At 42.8% G+C, this 19,099-nt stretch overlaps 1 protein-coding gene across 1 annotated transcript in view; it reads right to left on the minus strand.

Annotated features, from left to right (window-relative positions):
* Nucleotides 1-2,204: 2,204 nt before the first annotated feature.
* Nucleotides 2,205-19,099, minus strand: part of elp4 (elongator acetyltransferase complex subunit 4) — a 51,245-nt gene continuing 34,350 nt past the window's right edge. The window contains exon 10 of the mRNA XM_088297245.1: nucleotides 2,205-2,570. Coding sequence (XP_088153371.1) covers nucleotides 2,451-2,570 — 120 coding nt within the window. The 3' untranslated portion in view covers nucleotides 2,205-2,450. The remainder of the gene's footprint in view (nucleotides 2,571-19,099) is intronic.

Genomic DNA, 19,099 nt, shown 5'->3' on the forward strand with positions numbered 1-19,099 from the left:
TTGATTTTGTATGAATGCTCGTCGGATGAGGGTGAAGGCAAGGAGACAAGGCCGGACAAACCTACAGGTGTTCTCATGGGATTAAATAATAAACGGTTCAAACTGGAGCAGGCATTCAGCCAACATGATAATGTAGCTAACGAGCAACGGACAACTTTAATTAGCTTTAGCTCATCGTGGGACAATAAATGTGATGCAACGTAATGTGAAGAAGACGAACTGTCCAACTTAACTTTGTAAACGTGAACGAGTAAAACAAGTTTCAATTGTTTCATTTTGGGAGTGCAAAGTTGTGGATAACACTGCGACTTGTTAGCATGTGGCGCTAATGGCCACCATTTCCAGAACCATTTGTGTTAGTGGAGCCAATATAATTGATTAAATTAACATATAAATAATATGATTTATTTATCAAAGACCAAATCGCAGCTGTGACGACCTTTGCATCTTTTTAAAAAAAAAAAAATTCATTTCAAGCCATTTTCTGTGGAGCTTGGAGAAAGTAATGTTTTTTGAAAAAAGTAAGGAGTATTAAGCAGATATCATTTTTCAAACAACAAACTTAGGGGAAAAAAAGACAGCAGAAAAACAAATACTCAATTAAAGTTACCTGAGAAAATCTGCCTAAATATAATAAACTATTCACTGTAGTCCAGAGATGACCACGCCCCTCACTCCAAATCAGCTGGGATAGGCGCCAGCTCACACAACCCTAATGAGCAAAATCAGAGTAAAGATGGATGGAGGAAGAACAAACTGGTCAGCGGACCCAAACCCTTGCCCGTCCGTATACAGGCACTCTTCCACCTCCCTTTCGTTCAAGATTAACACAAATGTCAGTGCGACACTTCCAATGTGAATAACAAACGGGACTTGATGTGAGGCGCGACCAATCTGAGTACACAATGAGGAAAAGGCCAAGGCGATTCGCCGTCTGGCAGAGTACGACAACACTGCGGTGGAACAATGACGACAGGGAAGAGGAAGAGGAGGGTAAACGAAGAGGGGGGGGGAATAAAGCCGTTGGTGAGACTTATTTTTGCATCACATGACAAGTCTGCGTTTGGCAAGAGAGATCATGTCAAAAACAGGAGGATCAGGACAAAAAGAGTTCAGGTAACATTCCCCCCAAAAATCTCTACGTATTTTACAACAAAGTTGTAATATGAAAATAAAGACACAATTACAGGAGTGTCAAAATCAGCAAACTTTGCAAAAGTCTGATAATGATCGTGATCATTTGAATCAGGTGTGTTGGAGGAGTGAAACATCAGAAACATGCAATATAGAGGCCCTCGAGGACTGAGTTTGAGCAAGATGTTAGAGCTCAGCGTTTATCTCTGACGGGTTGGGGAGAGGTCTATAGTTGAAGCATTTATATCACCAACGGTTTACTTATTTTCAGCTTTTGCTTAAGATTTAAATGCATATTAAATGCAGTTAATAAAGATTTTACGATAGTGACATTTAGACTGTGTCGGAAAATATCAGGGGGCGTGACCTAATGAGTGACTTCAGGAGTTGAAGCTAGTTGCCCTAATTCGGCCGTGCGTCTGGACGTGAGTTTTGGCCAACTGTATCTCTGTGCGAGGGACGTCGCTTTTCATAAACTGCCCAAAGGTCATCGGTGACTGTGGCTCTCCTTGCCCCACGTGCAACATCATTGAAGTACAGTTGTGGCTTGTTCCATTATTTTCCCCACTTGACAAGAGTTGAAAGCTGGCTGATAAGATGAAGTCAAGGGACCACAGAGATCACCATCTCCACACTAAAAAAATGCTGCACTGTATTCCTCACCCACTTGGGAGGTAGGTGTAGCTTTTGAGCAGATTGGGTTACTTTTACCCAAGGTTGGGTTAATTATTTCGACCCAGCAGATTGGGTTGAAGATGGGATTTGGGCGGGTTAAGGTGGTGGCCATTTGTGTGCAGTAGTTGAAATATGGCTTGTGGGTAACACCGCTGTCATTTAGACATTGGGATTGTCGGATCAAAATCTAGACCCAACGGTGGGTCAAATCCTCAACCCAATGCGCAGGGTAGAAATAACCCAGAAGGATCTTAGTCGCTTTTGTACCTTGTTCAAGCTTTTACTTCCTCCAGATAAGTCAAGTTTGATTGTCTTCTCATCACGGGCACATCATTTGGGTTTCATTTGACCAGCAAGCCTTAAGATCTTAAAGAAGGAAGTTGACCTCCATAACATGTACCTGAAGTTGGCTTTTATTGTCAATACACACACAACCTCAATAAAATATAAAATGAAATGAAACATGTTCATATGAATGGAGGTAATTGTAGTGTTCTTGGCTGGCTGTAGGGACAACTGGCAGCTCCCAAACAGCTTGGCAGCAGACTTGACGTCAAGCGCGGCATGGCATAATGTGGGCGGGAGAACAACCAGGTCACCGCAGCATTCCAGGTGTCGCTTGCCCAGTAGTCACTGCAGCTCTAGAAATCCAGGTGCTTGTTGCCAGAGCCACAGCCTGAAGCCATCATGGTTGCTCCTGCCGGTTCCCCCCTGCTCACACGACTCACCGTCTCAGATAAGTCTGGAGGCAAATGTAGTCGCTACACAAATAAAAGGGGGTGTGGGGGAAGAGAGAAAGGGGCGGGGCAGATTATTAGATCAGCTGGCAAAAAAAAGTGCATCATCATACAGTAGATGTACCCTTCAGTGATATTTATTCACAGAGAGCCGTGTTGCGTTGAAATTGCATTAGATGCTTCAGCACTCTGCGCAGAGCTGCCAGCGTGGAGTAAACCTGCTAGCGTGTTGCTAAATGCTTCACAGAGCTTTAGGTCTGTTACATCTCAGGGAAGCCGTGTGCGTATGCGTGAGAGCGAGAGAGACAGAAAGAGAGAGAGAGAAAACGAGAGATAAAAGCCATATTGCATTACTTATAGAAGGTATTGTCTAATTTTTGGGGGACCTCTTACACAGCGAGCGATGTCTTTCCGAGGACCTCCTCATAATTGTAACGACTAGCAAACATCTACCAGATGTACCTGTAAAGTGAAATAGGAATTATTATTTATTTTGGGTGGGGGGGGGTTCTTCCTTTAAGGAAGGTGTCTTGCAAATTGATTGGTAGTAATGAATTAATTTAGCTTGGAAAAAATGCATAAGAGGTGAAAAATAATTCTCTCTCATGGCAAAATTTTAAACACGGATATCCATGGGTCCAACGAGACGTAACATGAGCAAATTCACTGCTGGACAATAGACAGAAATTGGATAACGAGGAGGATACAGAAAAACAATGCCATAATGCAGAGCACAAATTTGCAAGGGGAGAAAAAAAAAACAGAAAACAAGAAGCATGTTATTACACATTTTTTGTGGAGCCGCCGGTGTGCACACGAACAGGGTGGCACACACGCCTGTACAGAGAAAAGTTGGGCAAAAAAGTCGTTTAAAGTTTGAGATGAGACACGCTACGAAGGTGACATTAAAAACCAACACCGTGTCGAGCATTTTTAACAACAAGAGGATGGAGATGATCTTAATTGCCAGAGGGAGAATCTGTTCCACCTCTCAAACCTTTGTCACCCCCAGTTTTGGTGGGGCTCCTTGGTCGTTTTGACCATAAAGGGAGCGGAGTCCGCGCTCGTAATATAAGACGCTGAATCACCGGACCAAATCATCACCCTATTCATGATGCGCCAAGTCACATGTAAGTTGAAAATGATTCTTTACAAAGCAACATGGCCAACTAGAATGCATATAACTGCGTTTTCCGTCATTTTGCAGATCTGTGTGAAGGTGATTTGAACTTTTCATGAAGGTTTTCACGCCTTTGAACATATCCTGAGAGAAGCTGTAATGTACATGACAAGTGCATGTGAGCTGATTGTGTCTGTAACACAAATGACCGCCCGGGTCTTTTAGCTGAGTTACTGGTTTCACAGAAAAGCTTATTTGCGGAGCAGCTCTGTGCCAACTCAAAGCACAAAGACTCTAAGAGGTTAATGAGGGCCACTCGTGCAAAGCTCCCTAAGACCAACACGCTAACCGCTATAAAGCTTAAGCGGGGCTACGTTATGCTCCCTTCAGGGTTTGCCAGAAAAGCCGCCCATGGCTCTCCAATGAACAAAGTCTTGAAGAGGCTCTGAGAGTGGGAGAGGAGGTGAAGTGCCTCCAGAGTCGAGTGTGCTCAGGACAATGTCGGGCAGCGTGTTGCTTGAGCACCTCTGAAGGTATCAGAATGAAGGCATTTTGGGCACAAGAGGAGCTAAAGCCTGTAATTTGCCCCTGAAAGAATCTGTCAGGACATTTGAAACCTCTTGGTCAAAGGCTGCACCTCGCCGCCCCCCCTGATTCTCCCCCCTAGCTCATTCCTGTTTGGCTTCTCTGCCCACTGTATCCTCATCCCCTGCAGACATGCATCTTTAGGAGAGCCCATCCTCTCCCACAGATACTTATCTCTTTGCTAATGAGTGGGTGTTTTGGTACGGGCTTTAACGGCGTCATTACTAAGAGATAATTCAGTACTACGCAACACTCTTCACTGCTTTAGGGTAGACCATTTCCTTCTTTTGCCATGTGTTGTTTTTGCAGGAATCCATTGAGTGTAAATTGCAGAAAATGTTTGCTGATGTTTAGTTCTGACGTGGTGGATGTTTCCTTCGTGCAACTGTGGCCAACAGCACATCGGGGCGTCAAACTCGAGAGGTCTCCTTTCTGTGAACTCAATTCCTTTGTGAGATGAAACGAGAGGAGCGGTCTTAATGCTGCACGGCGGATTATCTAAGGCAGGTGACTACTGAGACGCGGTGAAGGACCTGTAATTTTATGTGGGATGGTTAGGTAAGGTTACGTGGGAAGGATTGGAGATTCGTTCTTGGTGGACAGATATGAGATACGTTTGGCGTGGTAAGGTTTTGAATGGTGTGTTCAGGTTTTAGGTTGGGGTAAGTTAGGTGGACACGTCTTCAAAATTGTGAATACTGTGATATCCTAGCAGTGTAAGAAGGAAAACAGATATCCGTCTATTTATACACAAACACAAATTGGATTCAATTGTTGCACTCAAGTGTCTATAGATCAATCAATGGACAAAATTTGTTTTAACTTTGTGGGGTCCTCAGTTTGTGTAGGAGTTAAAATTATTTGGCGGCAAAGTAACACCAAATTTGTACAAAACTCAGTCCTTCATTAACTTATGCGGAAGCAGTAGCTAAGTCATAATTACAGCAAATATTTGTTTGGAAAATACTTTGAGGCCATAAATATAAAGCTTGAGTAGGGCGGTAGGAGAGCACGTCCTCTGATGACGTATCCTTATCCCGCAGCGCTAATTAGTTCACCGCGCCTCTGTAACATCCAAGAGTTGTAAATCGTTGAGGCGAAACAGTTGGCGATACGAATTATGTTATTTTGGTATGCTTGAAAACCTTTAAAGACCCCTTAAAATCAAGTCAGAGATTTAATTGCTTAAAGCGTGCAAAGACGAAAGAACGATCGAGAATTAGTACACATGTACTACTCACTTCTAAGAAACTGCTTCTTATCATTTCACTTTTCCTAATTTTTCTCTTCAGCCAATGCTAAAACAGGGCCCAGGGTTCGATGGCTACACCCCGAAAATCCATTCACACACACACACACACTCTTGTTTGTGGTGTGTAAACTGTAGAAGACATTTTATAGGGATTTTGAAATAGATACCCTCAAAATATTTTCAGCAGTGAAAAGCTGGTTGGGAAGAATTAGCAAGTTGATAGGATGACAAATGGGTCGAATGTTTCAACTCACACTGAGATCCGCTCTTTCTGCAGACACAGACACCCGTGCAAACTCACATATCGGACTTGAGGGGGCCTCCAGACGTTGCGCTTCCACCCCTGCCAAACTTCACCTGCGTAACCTTTCGTGTCGTTAGCTCAGTCAAGTGTAATTGAAAAAGAAAAACAATGCATTGATCAAGCCTGGACTCAGTCCTGCTTAGTGCACTGCAGCGGAAACATGCTACTGAGCAGGGGATGGAGGAAAATCAATCACATATACATCATCCTCAGAGGGCAAGTTGAAAAAAAAAAAAAAGGGAAGATCACACCGTTGTCTGGCTGTCACGCACCCACAGCCCTGGCTTGGCTTTGTCTGTTTGGCTCAGGGCTGCGTGAGCACACTGAGCATGTGCAGAGCGAAGGTCAAAGCAATCCAGAAGTTCAGCTCAGAGTTCAGGGACACATCAGAACAATCAATGGTAACGCCAAAATTGGAGGGAGGAACAGACAAAACCAATCAATCGGCAACACACATTCGGTGGGAAAGCTTGGTAATCGGCTAGTTGTGGTCCATCACTCATGTAACTAAGAAAACTCATCCGGGCTAATATAGAAATAATGTACTTCCTGCATTCATCACCAAATTAACGGAGGCGAGTGCAGGACCCAAGACACACAACGTACGGGAGGCTCAAAGTCTGCTTCCCAATGACCTGCACACTCCATGGTGTAAACAAGGACATCCGGAAAACCCTCACAGGCATCGCGGGGTGTATGTGGGAGAGAAGTCTTTCCCGGCTGCCTGGCAACCTTCACGAGGTTGTAGAAAGAGGGGAAGAAACAGCAGTGAGAGGCAAGGGAGGGTCGCTGGATAAGAGTGGATGGCGGGAAATGAGACCATTGGCTGTGGAGCACAACGAGGGAATGCCGATATGAACGTGAGCCACCATGTTAGCGCGGCGACGTGTGTCCCGGCGCTTCGTCCCTGGTGGCGAGCAGTGGTAAAGGTCTGCGGCTCAGCTGCGTTCCGCGGCCAGAGGGGTTGGGAGGGCGCACCGGCGACAGGCGGAGAGGTGACAAAGCTCCAAACGAGCGCTAAGCACTTGAAATGAGCCCTCGGGGCCAGCCCACAGACTGGCTTTGCCTAAGAGGGTTACTAATATCACCCCACAATGGGCAATTCCATTCGGCTTACCTATCACCCCAAAGACCCTCTTCTTAAAAGAATATGGCGTTACATGCTACTTCATATGTAGCGCCGGATGCGAGTTGAGATGAAATCATCGTTTAATGGTTCGGAAAAGGCATAAAATCACAGTTGATGATTTCCCCCACTTATAATCATGTCTTTACAATGCAAGCGCGCATACTCTACGTTCAGAGACTTAAGAAGACTTTTTCAGCCGGAGCTTAACAAAGAACCGGCTCCACAAAACAGCGGCATCAAAGACATTCCACCAGTGGTAACAGCTTGCTAATGACCCGAGTATTAGGTGCTAATTTTTAACGAGTCATTTATTCCATAGTGTTTTAACCAGATTTTCAAATGGCCCATGTCACTGTACATCTTAAAACTATGGGAAACCTAACACCTTGCAAGGAACACATGACGAGCGGTCTGGCCGTTGAAATCAGATTAGCCGGGGCTGGGTCATGCTCATGGAAGTGACACGATATTTAGCATAATTGTGCAACAAGTGTAGTCACGATTGGCTCAATAATTCTCTTATTTCAATGATAGGAAGCCAGTAAAAAATGACAAAAAAAAGTAGTAATAGAATCACCATCAAACTACTTCTATAAAACAGAGAGTCCACAAAAGTAAATACTAGTTGTAGGACATTTCACAGTTGACAGTGGGTAAAACTTTCCCAGAGTTGTTCCATCTGCTGACTAAATCACCTCCCAGTGCCATAATCCCTCCCAGCGATAAAATTACACCCTATTGTGTGGGAAAATCATTTGCTGGATCTATAGGAACAAGTGTTAACTTTAACCCAGCAAAAGCCTCCATAATGAGGTGATGTGCTTTTCAATTTGACAAGCACAGCATCATCCCATTTACGCCAGCCATTCCGCAGAAGACTTCCGCTCTCTTGACAGAAAGAAAAAAATAAAATTGCAGCAAGAGCCGCAGTTTAAATCCTGCCACTTGGGTAATTCTAGCCCACCTGCAGCAAACAAAGGCTGACAAGGCGCTTGACCTTCCTCTTCTTTCGCTCTAACAAAGAGTGCAACACGAACCCGAGCCTTGCATAAGGTGTAACCCGTTGTTTGTCATTTCTGATGATTCAATCAACTTGTAGAACTCATTCACTATCATCATTCTCACACTTATTAATATGTATCTTAGTGGATAACGCGCTCATAGTTTTTCACTTCACCTGGAATACCGATTTTCAATCAGTTCCTGTCAATCGTACAACGCGACTTAGGGTGTTAGGGGTGAATTAAGTAATGGCTTCTTGGTTAACAGACCTGCTCATCTTATCACCTTGTGCCTGATCCTGGATAATCCAAGAGACATTCATAAAAAAAAACTGTCAAGATTGACACCACACGGGCAAGAAACATCTTCTGCTCCGTGGCTAATCTCGCTGACAGAAGGATGAGTAAGCATTTTGCGAGTAATTATATTCCCAAACACTGCAAGAATGTGAAGCGACTAATAACGTGACTGATTTTCATTTTAAGTGAGCATGTCCAAACAGGAAATTGACTGGCTGACAATATTTCATGTTTATTTGATTTTTCTCAACGCAATGTTCTTTTGGGTAGGTAGCTGGCCCACCGTTTACCCTTCACGCTTCACAGCCTTGATGTAAAACAGCATTTGATAGCATGTGCCATGTTACTAAACATGACATGCATGGTAATCAGTTAGCTCTGCAGCGCTTGTGAATGAGCAAACGGACAAACAAGGGGCCAAAGTGTAAGTGCGTTGTAACACAACAACTTGACTTGTTATCTCCGTCGTCATCATCTTCAACTGAGGTCCTCTGGGGGCCTCTGCTTGGGCCTGTCAAGGCCTTTGACAGGGAGCGCTGCGTGGGGCCATTTGGTCTCTTTTCAGATCTGTTTTGTTTCTCTTTGCGGGCTTGTGTCGGTATGGACTGTGGGCGTTGTAGTTTGACGGCGGTGGGGGGTGAGGGGGGGGGGGTGATGAGGGCACATTGACCCGAGCAGTGATGGGTTGCAAGAGGGGGGTTTAGTTGGTGTTATGGACTTGGGCACAGCCAGGGAGGGCTGGTGCACCCCTGGGGTGACATGGTGCTGAGGGAGAAAGGGAGCGGGATAGAGGGCGAAGAGTACAAACATGTCTAAGTGCTGCCTTCACTACACATAGGCCCATAGCAAAGAGAGCGGCTGCATGGGTTATGACAGCGATATCTGGGGGACCTCTTGTGCCCTCGAACACACATTTCCGCCCTTAAACTATGAACGTCCTCAGGTTAAAGCATCACTGACACGTGGTCGGGGCAGGTTTTCTAGTGCCATACAGATGTCCTGCCATAATAATCACACGCCGCCCAAAAGCTAGCATACGTAATGTTGTCTCCTGCGTGTGAAGACTGCATTTTATGGGGCAAAGCTTAACGTCGCCTTTGGAAGCCATTTACAAATTTGATGACGTCACATTTTAAATACTACATATAGTCGCTTTTGTTGTGAGACGTATTCATTTTTGGCACTTTTTGTGATCTATACATTATATTATAAACCTTACTTTCATGTTATGAATTCAACCGCAAAATATTTTGTCAAAATTTTGGAAATCATTCTTGCGTTCTTTTAGCTACTGAATAAAAACTTTAAAATTTTCAAGGGGGGGTTGTACTCAAATATTCTGAGTACTGTACTTGCCGAGACTGCTCATAATGCCGGGCTGGCAGATCTTTGTACAAATAGCTTCTTCCCATTTGTCGCCAAAAAATAAAAGCCAAAGCATTACTATGTTCCTCTAGCCATGTAATATTGATGCTTACTTCTGTGTTACAAGTACACACATGAATTGCCTACCCCGCGGCAGTGCATACACCAGAAACGTGTCCCAACACACGCAAACAGAGCCTAAATTCGCTTAAAAAGAAAAGAAAACACCAATTATCCCTTCTTATCAGCACAGTGATGGAGCTCATTCATTATTTTATAAGGACAACATTTGACAAAGATGAAGGTCATCTAGAGGTTGAGATAATCACTCCTGCAGAAGGGTTGCGCCAGCAAAAAAATCAGCATGAAGTATGTTTGAGAATGACAGTGGCATGGCATCTTAAAGATAACACCAATCTATTTGCCATTTTAAATATTTCTGATGTCCCTCATGACGGAAATGATTTTTTGTCATAAAATATCATGTCTTTTTATTATTATAATTTTTTAAATCATACCCACAAAGATTTCATGTGTGACAGCAATTTCACCTTCACCCAAGTCGTGTGGCATTCTGATTTCTCCAAGCTAATGTGTCAATGTGCTTGTAATACCTTTGGTGTCTTTGTGAGAGCCCACATGCGTGAGTGTGTGTATCTTTGCTAGCATCCATGTCTGTTAAGTCTGCCCCAATGAATAAAGGGGGTTGGGTATAATCCATCACCAGTTGATAGTGCTCACAAAAAAAAAGGAGCCTTTTTTTTTTTTTGCTGAGAGGACAGCCCTTGTGTGGACAAAGACCACCATACTGGGGACTTCATAGGACCCAGCTGAAAAGGTGTTGCCCAGAGTAACCCCATTCACATTAACAGGCATGCCGGCCAAAGCCAGTCATTACTGCTGACTTGGACCGGCCGGGCCACACATAGACCAGCCTAGAGCCTCTAAGGCCATTCACTGCACATCAGTCGACAGGCAAACAGCCTGAACTCTGCCACTGGGAAGCAGCTAGAATTGTGACCAGTCTATTGCAGCGTCCGTCTTGAGATTTCTTCTCAAAGGACGTTAAAAAAATAAAATAATTGAAGGCCTGGATGAGGATGAGGGCCCATCAGAAATGAATGCAATGTCTCATTCCTCTGACGTTCGCATACTTCAAGAACCTGTAAAGTGAATTCAGAGATGTTTCGAATACAATAAAAAATATTGAAGATATTTCTTGAAAATGTATGCAAAAAATGAGAAGTATGTATTACTGAATTAATTAGCATGCCCCGATGTGATATACTCTCGCCCCCGGATGCTTTAAACAGATATATTTACGTGGGATGTTTAGGCATAAGAAAGGCAAAGGTTTCAGGAATGTATCTGACACGACCACATTTTTTGAGAGCAAAGATAAAGGCCTGTTTTTTTTTTTTTTTTTTTTTTTTTTTGAAGCCTCATTGATGTATTTATTGATTTGTTATCAAAATTTGGCAGGGTTGTTATAACATCCCTTCATGGAGTGTGTTCAATTCAGTAGACATATACTTGAATATTCACTTTATAGGGATTTTAAAAGCAAACAATTACAAAGTAGATTCTGAACATTGGAGGACCAATTTATGGGATTTGTAGCTCATTTTTACATTTGCAAATTGGCTTAATATGGTCGCAATAAAATGCAATCCCATCCACAAACTGTCCCTTTTTGTGCTACTTTGAAACAACAGCCACCTCGTTCTCAGTGCGGATATGCTCTCTGCGGCCCTAGACTGGAATCGCCTGGGGCTGCCATGCTTTGTTCCACTAATCCACTGAACTTTTAAAGCACTCAGGAAAACCCGAATTTGACCCAGTCGCTGTCTCCTCTCTGATACAGATTTACATCAACATCAAGGAGCATGTCAAAACAGTAATAGAAGGGACAAAACTCAAAATGTGCTAACACGGTGCAACATTTTCACGACTCACCCAGTGAGGTGCTAAATAAAGAATAAAGGTTTAAAAGTCCCTAAAATTTCCATGGGGGTGCTACGGGTTGCTATTTATATTCCAGGAGGAGCAACAGCACCATCCGAGGGCTCCCCTGGTGCTGCCCATGACTTAGAAGAAAATCAGACAAAAAGTTGGCACAATTAATCTAGTAAAGAACTAAAGATTTTAACATTATTAAGGAGTGACATGCACAATTATGGAGTCTTCTATTTCCAGTGGAAACTCAAAAACTTCATATGTCCGAGTTGTCAACATTTTTTCTCACTGAAATTTTGCCCCAGTTTTTATACATCCGCTCCTTTTTCATACAAATGAAAAGGTCTTGGCCACTGATTTCCTGGAATGGAACTCTCATAGAACGCATTCCATGCGTATGTGAAACTTTGAGTGTTTTCTTGTTGAGTGAGACTGCTCAGCAAGTCATCGTGAGGCTAAATAAAGATTTTTGTGTCAGCCCTTTGATAAGATGAGAAAAAAAATGTGAATATAAAAGTGGAGAATTTTCCTTCGCAAACAATAAGCGCAAAATCATCTACCAGTGTTTAAGGCAAATAAATATTTTTTAAAAATCCATCTGCGTGACCTTTCTTTGCAAATATCCAATGTTATAATATGGAGAATTGTGGCTAATAATAAGAAACGGACAATATATGTAAAAATGTGTTTTTATGGCTAAATTTAACAGACGCGGCTTTTAATCAAGTGTGTGTTTTGCAGTCAGGCGATTAAGGTACATTATTTCTAACGTTTCTGTCTTAGTCCGACTTTTTTGAATGGATTAAACATGAAAACTGAGGTTCAAAAGTTTTTTCTTCTGCTCCACTCAAGTTCTGCTTTCTTTATTAAAGTAGCTTCTTCGTTTGGAGTAACCGTGACATAAAAGCCACAAAGTCTGGCAAGATTTTCTGAGCTTATGTTGATGTCTCATGTGACACAAAACTTAAGAGATCTTGGACATATTCCAAATTTGATGGCCTTTGGGGGTGTTTGACTTCCAGGGTTCCAGTTTATAGCCAAATAGGAGGAATTACAACGTGAACCCGACAGAAATTTGCTCAGCAATACTCTTTGACAAATGTTGCGTCTTTGGCTCTTTGCTCCTCTTTCCTGGCTCTCTTCGCCACACTACCACCTCTCCAGTACACATTCCCTGTGGGCAGGTGGTTGTGTAATTTTAGCCACAACTAGGTGAGGTGCTTCCTGGGTAGACTATTGGCCAAGCCACCTTTAGGGTGTTCGGGGTGTCAGAGGCAATGAGACATCACCTCGGCCGGCCTGTCAAAAAATTCACCACCTTCCATTTTCTCCACCACCCCAAGCTTTTTGATACACCGGAGGTGATGGGGATTTTTGTTTGGTGTTTTTATTATTATTATTCTTATTTAGCCTGAAACGCAAAAGTAAGCCGCGAACCTCAGGCACTGGCTGAGTGTTAATTGTTACGCATTATTAAATCCATTACAAAGTGAGCCAGGGCCTGGGGAGAACACAAGCTAAAGTTAAAAATGAAGAGAGACAGCGCTAAATACCCTCTCTGGGAAATGACCCCTATAAGAGGTGACACCTCACCTCAGACATTATTTGCATTTTCAAAAACATACGAATATAAAAATACACACTGGATGATTTGTTCTGATTTTTCAAAGAGAAAAATCTTTTGTTTTTGATTTTCATTTTAGAAGAGTGCAACATCAATTTTTGCCTCTTTGCTGATCATTGTCGGAGGGACAATAATGCTTGTTTAAAATAAGCATTACACCAATCAATAGCTTGGTTTAACACTTTAGCAAATGAACAATAATACAATTTGAACACTGAATTATTGTGCTCGAAAAATTCCAATGGCTTTTATCAATGCTTTGGATCAATCTAAAGATCCAGGAGAGTACGTTTAATTGGCAATGTAGTGTTGCTTTTTTTAATCCCACTAGTTTCATCGTTCTGCACTGATATTTGACGTCAGTGTGATGTTTGAAAAAAAATGAGTTCCTGCTAAAAGTTTATTGCTATCCAATATGTCCACATTGTATTGGCTAAGACTCTGCACTCGGTACCAAACTGAAAAATATAAGTTTAAATGTGTTGATTCCTTATTCACTTTCCAATGATAGAATAGAATGAATAGAGATTGAATAACTAAATTGGAAAGTGTTCCAAACGTGGGCATCCGCTTCTTCAGTCTGCCCGAGTTGGGCGTTTTGCTGGGAAATGGGCGGCCTGCCAGATTGGGGCCAAGTCAGAATGGTCTGGGGATTACAGTTCTGCCGTGCTCACCGCAGGGGGTGCCGAGTGGGCCTCAATTACCCTGGAGCGGCGTGTTTGATTTGGCCCGGCACTTTTGGGGACAGACCAAAAGCTGAATAATGTGCCATTAGCAACTCAAAATCCGGAGCTAAAATGAGTCCACTTATGTGTCGCATACAGTAATTGTGTGTCCATCAAAGACGGGAAGGTCGGCAGCAATTACCCTGATAACAACACAACAACTGATGCGTAACATTAGCTTACAAACACCTTTAAGTACAAACTTGAATTCCCAGTTTCTTGGAGATGATGTGGCGGTAGAGCTGTTTGTATTTACAAAAGCAGACGAGAGAGAGAGAGAGAAAGGGAGGGAGCAGAGAGCGAGAGGGAGAGGCCCCTTCTCTGGCTACAGTTGGTGCTGTGCAATTGAATTTTACAGGATATGAGGCAGCAAATGGCATGTAAAGGCTGAAGCATCAGACGGTTGCAGACACACGGGCCAGACAGATAAGGGAGGTGTAAGTGAAATCATTAGGTAACTCCGCAGGACATCCGGGCCACTTTTGGAGGTTGGCAGTGAGCTGGGAGAGCCAGAGGTCCTCTTGAGCTCCACTGAACACACACTCAGCCTCACATACATCCATTGGTAAAATAAATAAATAAAAGCTCTGACAAAAACATAAGCAAACAAACAACTGGGTTCCCTATGTGTGAATACGCACACACGCACACACACTGGCTCTTGATTGAAGTATAGCCCGAGTGATTATGTTTGTCCACCTGGGTATGAAAAAGCCACTCTGGCTTGTGCGGAGGAGACGGTGCAGTTCAAGCCGGCGCTCAGCTCAGCTAAGGAGGGGAGCAGCCAAGTGTGGATGCACCTCATTACCTCACTCATCCACACACCAATTACCCCTAAATAAATACACCCAGCCCACAGGCGGCAACAATGACATCAGCCCTGAAAAGGAAGAAAGGAAGCCGTTCAGAAAGCATTTGCACGCACAGAAACGTGCTGCTGGATAATGATGGACAAAAAAAGTACAGAGAAAAGAGGCAAAAAAAGAAGAACATGCAGGGGGGCTCGGAGTCCTTTTGAGGAGCTCAAAGACATGATGGAGGAAGAGAAAGAAAGAAAAAGGGACAAAGCGATTGCGGTGAAGTGATTCAGAAAATGATAATTTCTTGCTAAATTTCACCCGACACATCCGCAAATAATTGTTGTGGCGAGGGGAGGCAACAGAGTTTAATTGTTTTAATGCACGCAGCCGTGACACGACTCTGGCGCTAAATAAAACAAGGACGCTTGGCGAACATGGATTGGCACATAAGATACACTGCTTGGTGTAAATGCAACACAAGTTCATCCAAAAGTCTAAGACCAGAAAACAAAAAAACAAGACCGCCCAAACAATATAAATGTGGACTTCAGCCGCTCTGTTACCAAAGTACGAAGGTGAGTGAAGGATGCACAAAAGGTGTGTGTGGCAGTGAAGAAAGACAGATGTGTTTTTGGGGAAGCAGGAAAGCCAAGAGTTTCTTCATCACTCTCCTCTTCCACCTCCCTCCATGTGGGATCCTTCTGCATGACTAACTCGGTCATACCTGGGGGACAAAATGCTCTCTCTCTTTTTCTCTCTCTCATTCTCTGACTGTCTCTCACTGCCCCACTTTTCTTCCTGCAATTCATGATGAGCCGGTGCCACAACCGACACAGTCAGTCCTAAACCAAAAGTGAGCCAACGGTTTTTAAGGATTGGTAATTAGAAATTGGAAATAGGAGCCAGGGGAACTTCCTTAGCTAGTCAGAAGACTTGAAAAATACATTTTCCATGTCGAATTTCAATCTGAAAGGCCTGGATGAACCTTGTTTGGACATAACATCCCCAGACTCGGTACACAATTGCATTCAAACTGGACATGATTGGGTGAGACATTCTCTAAGGCAGTTTTTTTTTTCTTAAAAAAAAAAAAAAAAAAGAAATACCGTGGTGCCTTGATTGGACTTAATATGCAGCTAATATAACGTAGTAATGTAGATAATATGTAGACAGATAATATACAAATACTCACAGGCGAAAATAAATCTTTGTGTGTGTCTTTATGATATTGCCCCGTTGGCAGCCAACCGGAAGGCGCACAAGCGATGGAACGGATTAATGACATTTACATTCATTTCAATGGGGAAAGACAATTTGAGATGCAAGGTTTTGAAGCCTTTAAAAATGAAAACAAGTCCACTAACTGCGATGAAATATATCGAACAATCTACCAAAAAAGATTAATTGTTAACAAATAACACCACTGCTTTAACCGGGCCTAGACAGAATAAGCAGGACAGAAAGTGGATGGATGGATATCTGGTTTAGTTTGTTCAGAAATGCTGCAGATAAGTATTTGCAAGAAATTTCCTAAGAATGACTTGTACCCTAATATAATTTTAAGGAGTATATTTTCCTGAACCGACTAATCCATAATAAAAAAAAGTATTTGTGTACAGTCCAGTTGTGCTCAGGTATCAGGTTTGAAAGGTACAATCGGATTTGTACAAGGATTGCACAAGCCTTAAGTCATTAAGAAGAGGGTGCGGGTGAGTCACTTCCACCTCAGCCACCTGAGCAGTCAGCTGACAGGTGCAGCTGCTCAGTGCAAGGGAGTGGCTGCATTCCGGATAGGCTGTGACAGCATAACCCACACGGCCAACGCTGGCTGATTCACCTGACCAGGGGCAGATTCCTCACTCTCCGAAACGTCGTCAAGGAACGTGCCAGGTTTCCACGTTGTTGGTTCAATCAACGGAAGGTGATAGATGGAAGTGAAATGTTTATTGGGACCGGTTGCTAATTGAGCGAGGGCATGACAGGCAAATGTGCTGCCACAGGTGGGTGCAGCAGTATTGGCATGCTATGGGAGCATTGACAGAATTCCTGCTGTTAAAGGCTCAGCTGGACTGATACAACAGAGGAATTTGGATCTGTATAGAACGTCGGGCTTTTAATTTTTTTTTTTTTTACTGAATTATACACAGGCTCACAAAGTGATCTTTGCAGATAAATTTAACAAGAGAGCTACCTGACACTCCAGAACACATGCAGACAAAGACACACTCATAATATAAAAAGGCAGTGTGGTGTGAATAATTATGGAAATTCTCAAAGAATTCTGACAATAAAAAACAATTAACTCCTAAGAGTCTTGGAATGAAAGGTTTGCGTGCTCGGAACGGCGTCATTGCCTGAGTGGAATGCGCAGAAAATATGCATTTATATGGTACACACCTTGACACGCGCCATGATCAGGAAATTCACACAACAAACCACAACAAGAACAACACCCTTGCTGATTTTGTTTGGAGTCATCATGTTCCGTGAGCGAGATGTGACAAGGTAATTAGGCAGTTACACAACAAATTACTTTTCCTGATTCACAAACAGGTATTTATGGCCAAATGGTTATCAGCGTAATTTTTTTTATTTTTTTTTTATAGACTAGGCTTTGAATAATTTTTTTTTCAATGCGTTTTTGCTATGCCAATTACAGAATCAATATAGAAAAGTTGTTTCATTAAATATATTACTGCATCTTCTGATTGAATCGATGATTGAGCATCTTTTTTTTTTTTCTTTTCAAATTTGACCCCAAAAATCATGACCGCATAAACCCTACTAATTACCAATCAAACATTATAATATAGTAAGTTTTTTATTGAAATAATTGAAATGTCTGAATATGCTGGGGTATTTAAATATGTGTCATTGAAATTTAAGAAACAAGTAAATAGTGGTAAATTATTCACATGAAACTATTGCAATTTTCTTTCATCCATCACAGGTAAACAGACGGAATGTTTTATATTGTGTCAGTATTGTGTGACTCATGTCTCAGCATGGTCACAAATTGACAAGATGATACAGCCTTTGAATTACAAAAAGACACATTGGATTTCTATGGACACAATACATATTGGCAAACACACTTATTTCATCTGCCAAATCCCTAAATTAACACCTTTTTGGTGAGAAAGCTCCATTTGGAGCACGTCAAACCAACACCACAGCTGGCATTCAAGGGTAAAATTAATTACTTCAGATACATGTGCTTCCTCTCAAAGTGGCAGACTTATTTGCATTCGGGAACATTCAGCAGAAGTAATCGATGCACACACAAAATACGGCCACCCAATGACCCGGGCCCCGTCTCAAAGTGCCCCACCCCTCCCCGTCCTCGCCCCCTTCCCCAAAGCCCTGGCGGCTCAGCCATGCATGGGGAAACAAACACAGGTAGCGAGAGCAAATCAGACGGCGACAAAACACAGAAACATGAATGGGAAGAATTACAATGATGGGCTGGATGAAGGACAATGGGCCTGGCATTAAACAAACGGCAAATCCCAGGATGGGGCTGCTGGGCGTACGATATAGATTACAGGCACCTCGTCCCCTTGCCTGGGGACCAGGGGAGAGCTAGAGAAAAGGACACAATATTGCAAACTGACAGCTGACGTCTTCATATAAATGTATGAATTTACATTCCAATTAGAGGAAATTTACATCTTAATCACAGAGAGTAGTGTGTCACTCTCTCGGTTAGTGTGTTGCTACGGTAATGAGGTGGGATGCTGCTGTGCTCCCTCATCCAGACGGTGATCTGTGAGCAGACGACACCTCCCCGTTAGGAGGGAGCTGCGACTGCCTGCACAATTCACCAATACCGCTGGAAAGCTGTCTTAAATACCAACAAGGTGCAAGCCGGCACCCGAGGATAATGTGCCAAATATGGAGTTTGAAAAACATAAAACATACCTTAAATACAGTGTGATGAACCACAAGTGTCTCAGGCTGTCAGTCAAGTGACAAGCTTTCAAGATTCAGAGGCATCCCGGAGCTCATTTCCATACTAATAATGGGTGTATCATCTTTAATGATTTGCACTTTGTTTTATGGAATTTAAAATTAATGGGGAAGCCATCTGTGAAATTAGTCAAACAAATCATGTGATCGGGTGCTAACAAAGGTAAAGTGAGTGGCTGCTCTGGATGAACTGTCTCTGGATCAGCAACATCCATCTGGTTAACACTCACTCAGTGTATATCAAAACTTTTGGCAGAGTGATGCGTCAGTGTTTGTCATTCCCGGGAGGTAACAAGCAATACAGAAAGAATGTTTTGTTTAATTTCATTACGTTTACAAGCAAGGGAACGTGTTGTGGTTTGGTTGTACTTACAACAACTTCTGGTTTGAGGTTTCGATGCAAAAGTGGCAAGCCTGAGCAAA

The sequence above is a fragment of the Idiotropiscis lumnitzeri genome, chromosome 5 (genome assembly GCF_059441095.1).
Source record: "Idiotropiscis lumnitzeri isolate Australia: NSW breed Sydney's pygmy pipehorse chromosome 5, RoL_Ilum_1.0, whole genome shotgun sequence".
Lineage (NCBI taxonomy): Eukaryota > Metazoa > Chordata > Actinopteri > Syngnathiformes > Syngnathidae > Idiotropiscis > Idiotropiscis lumnitzeri.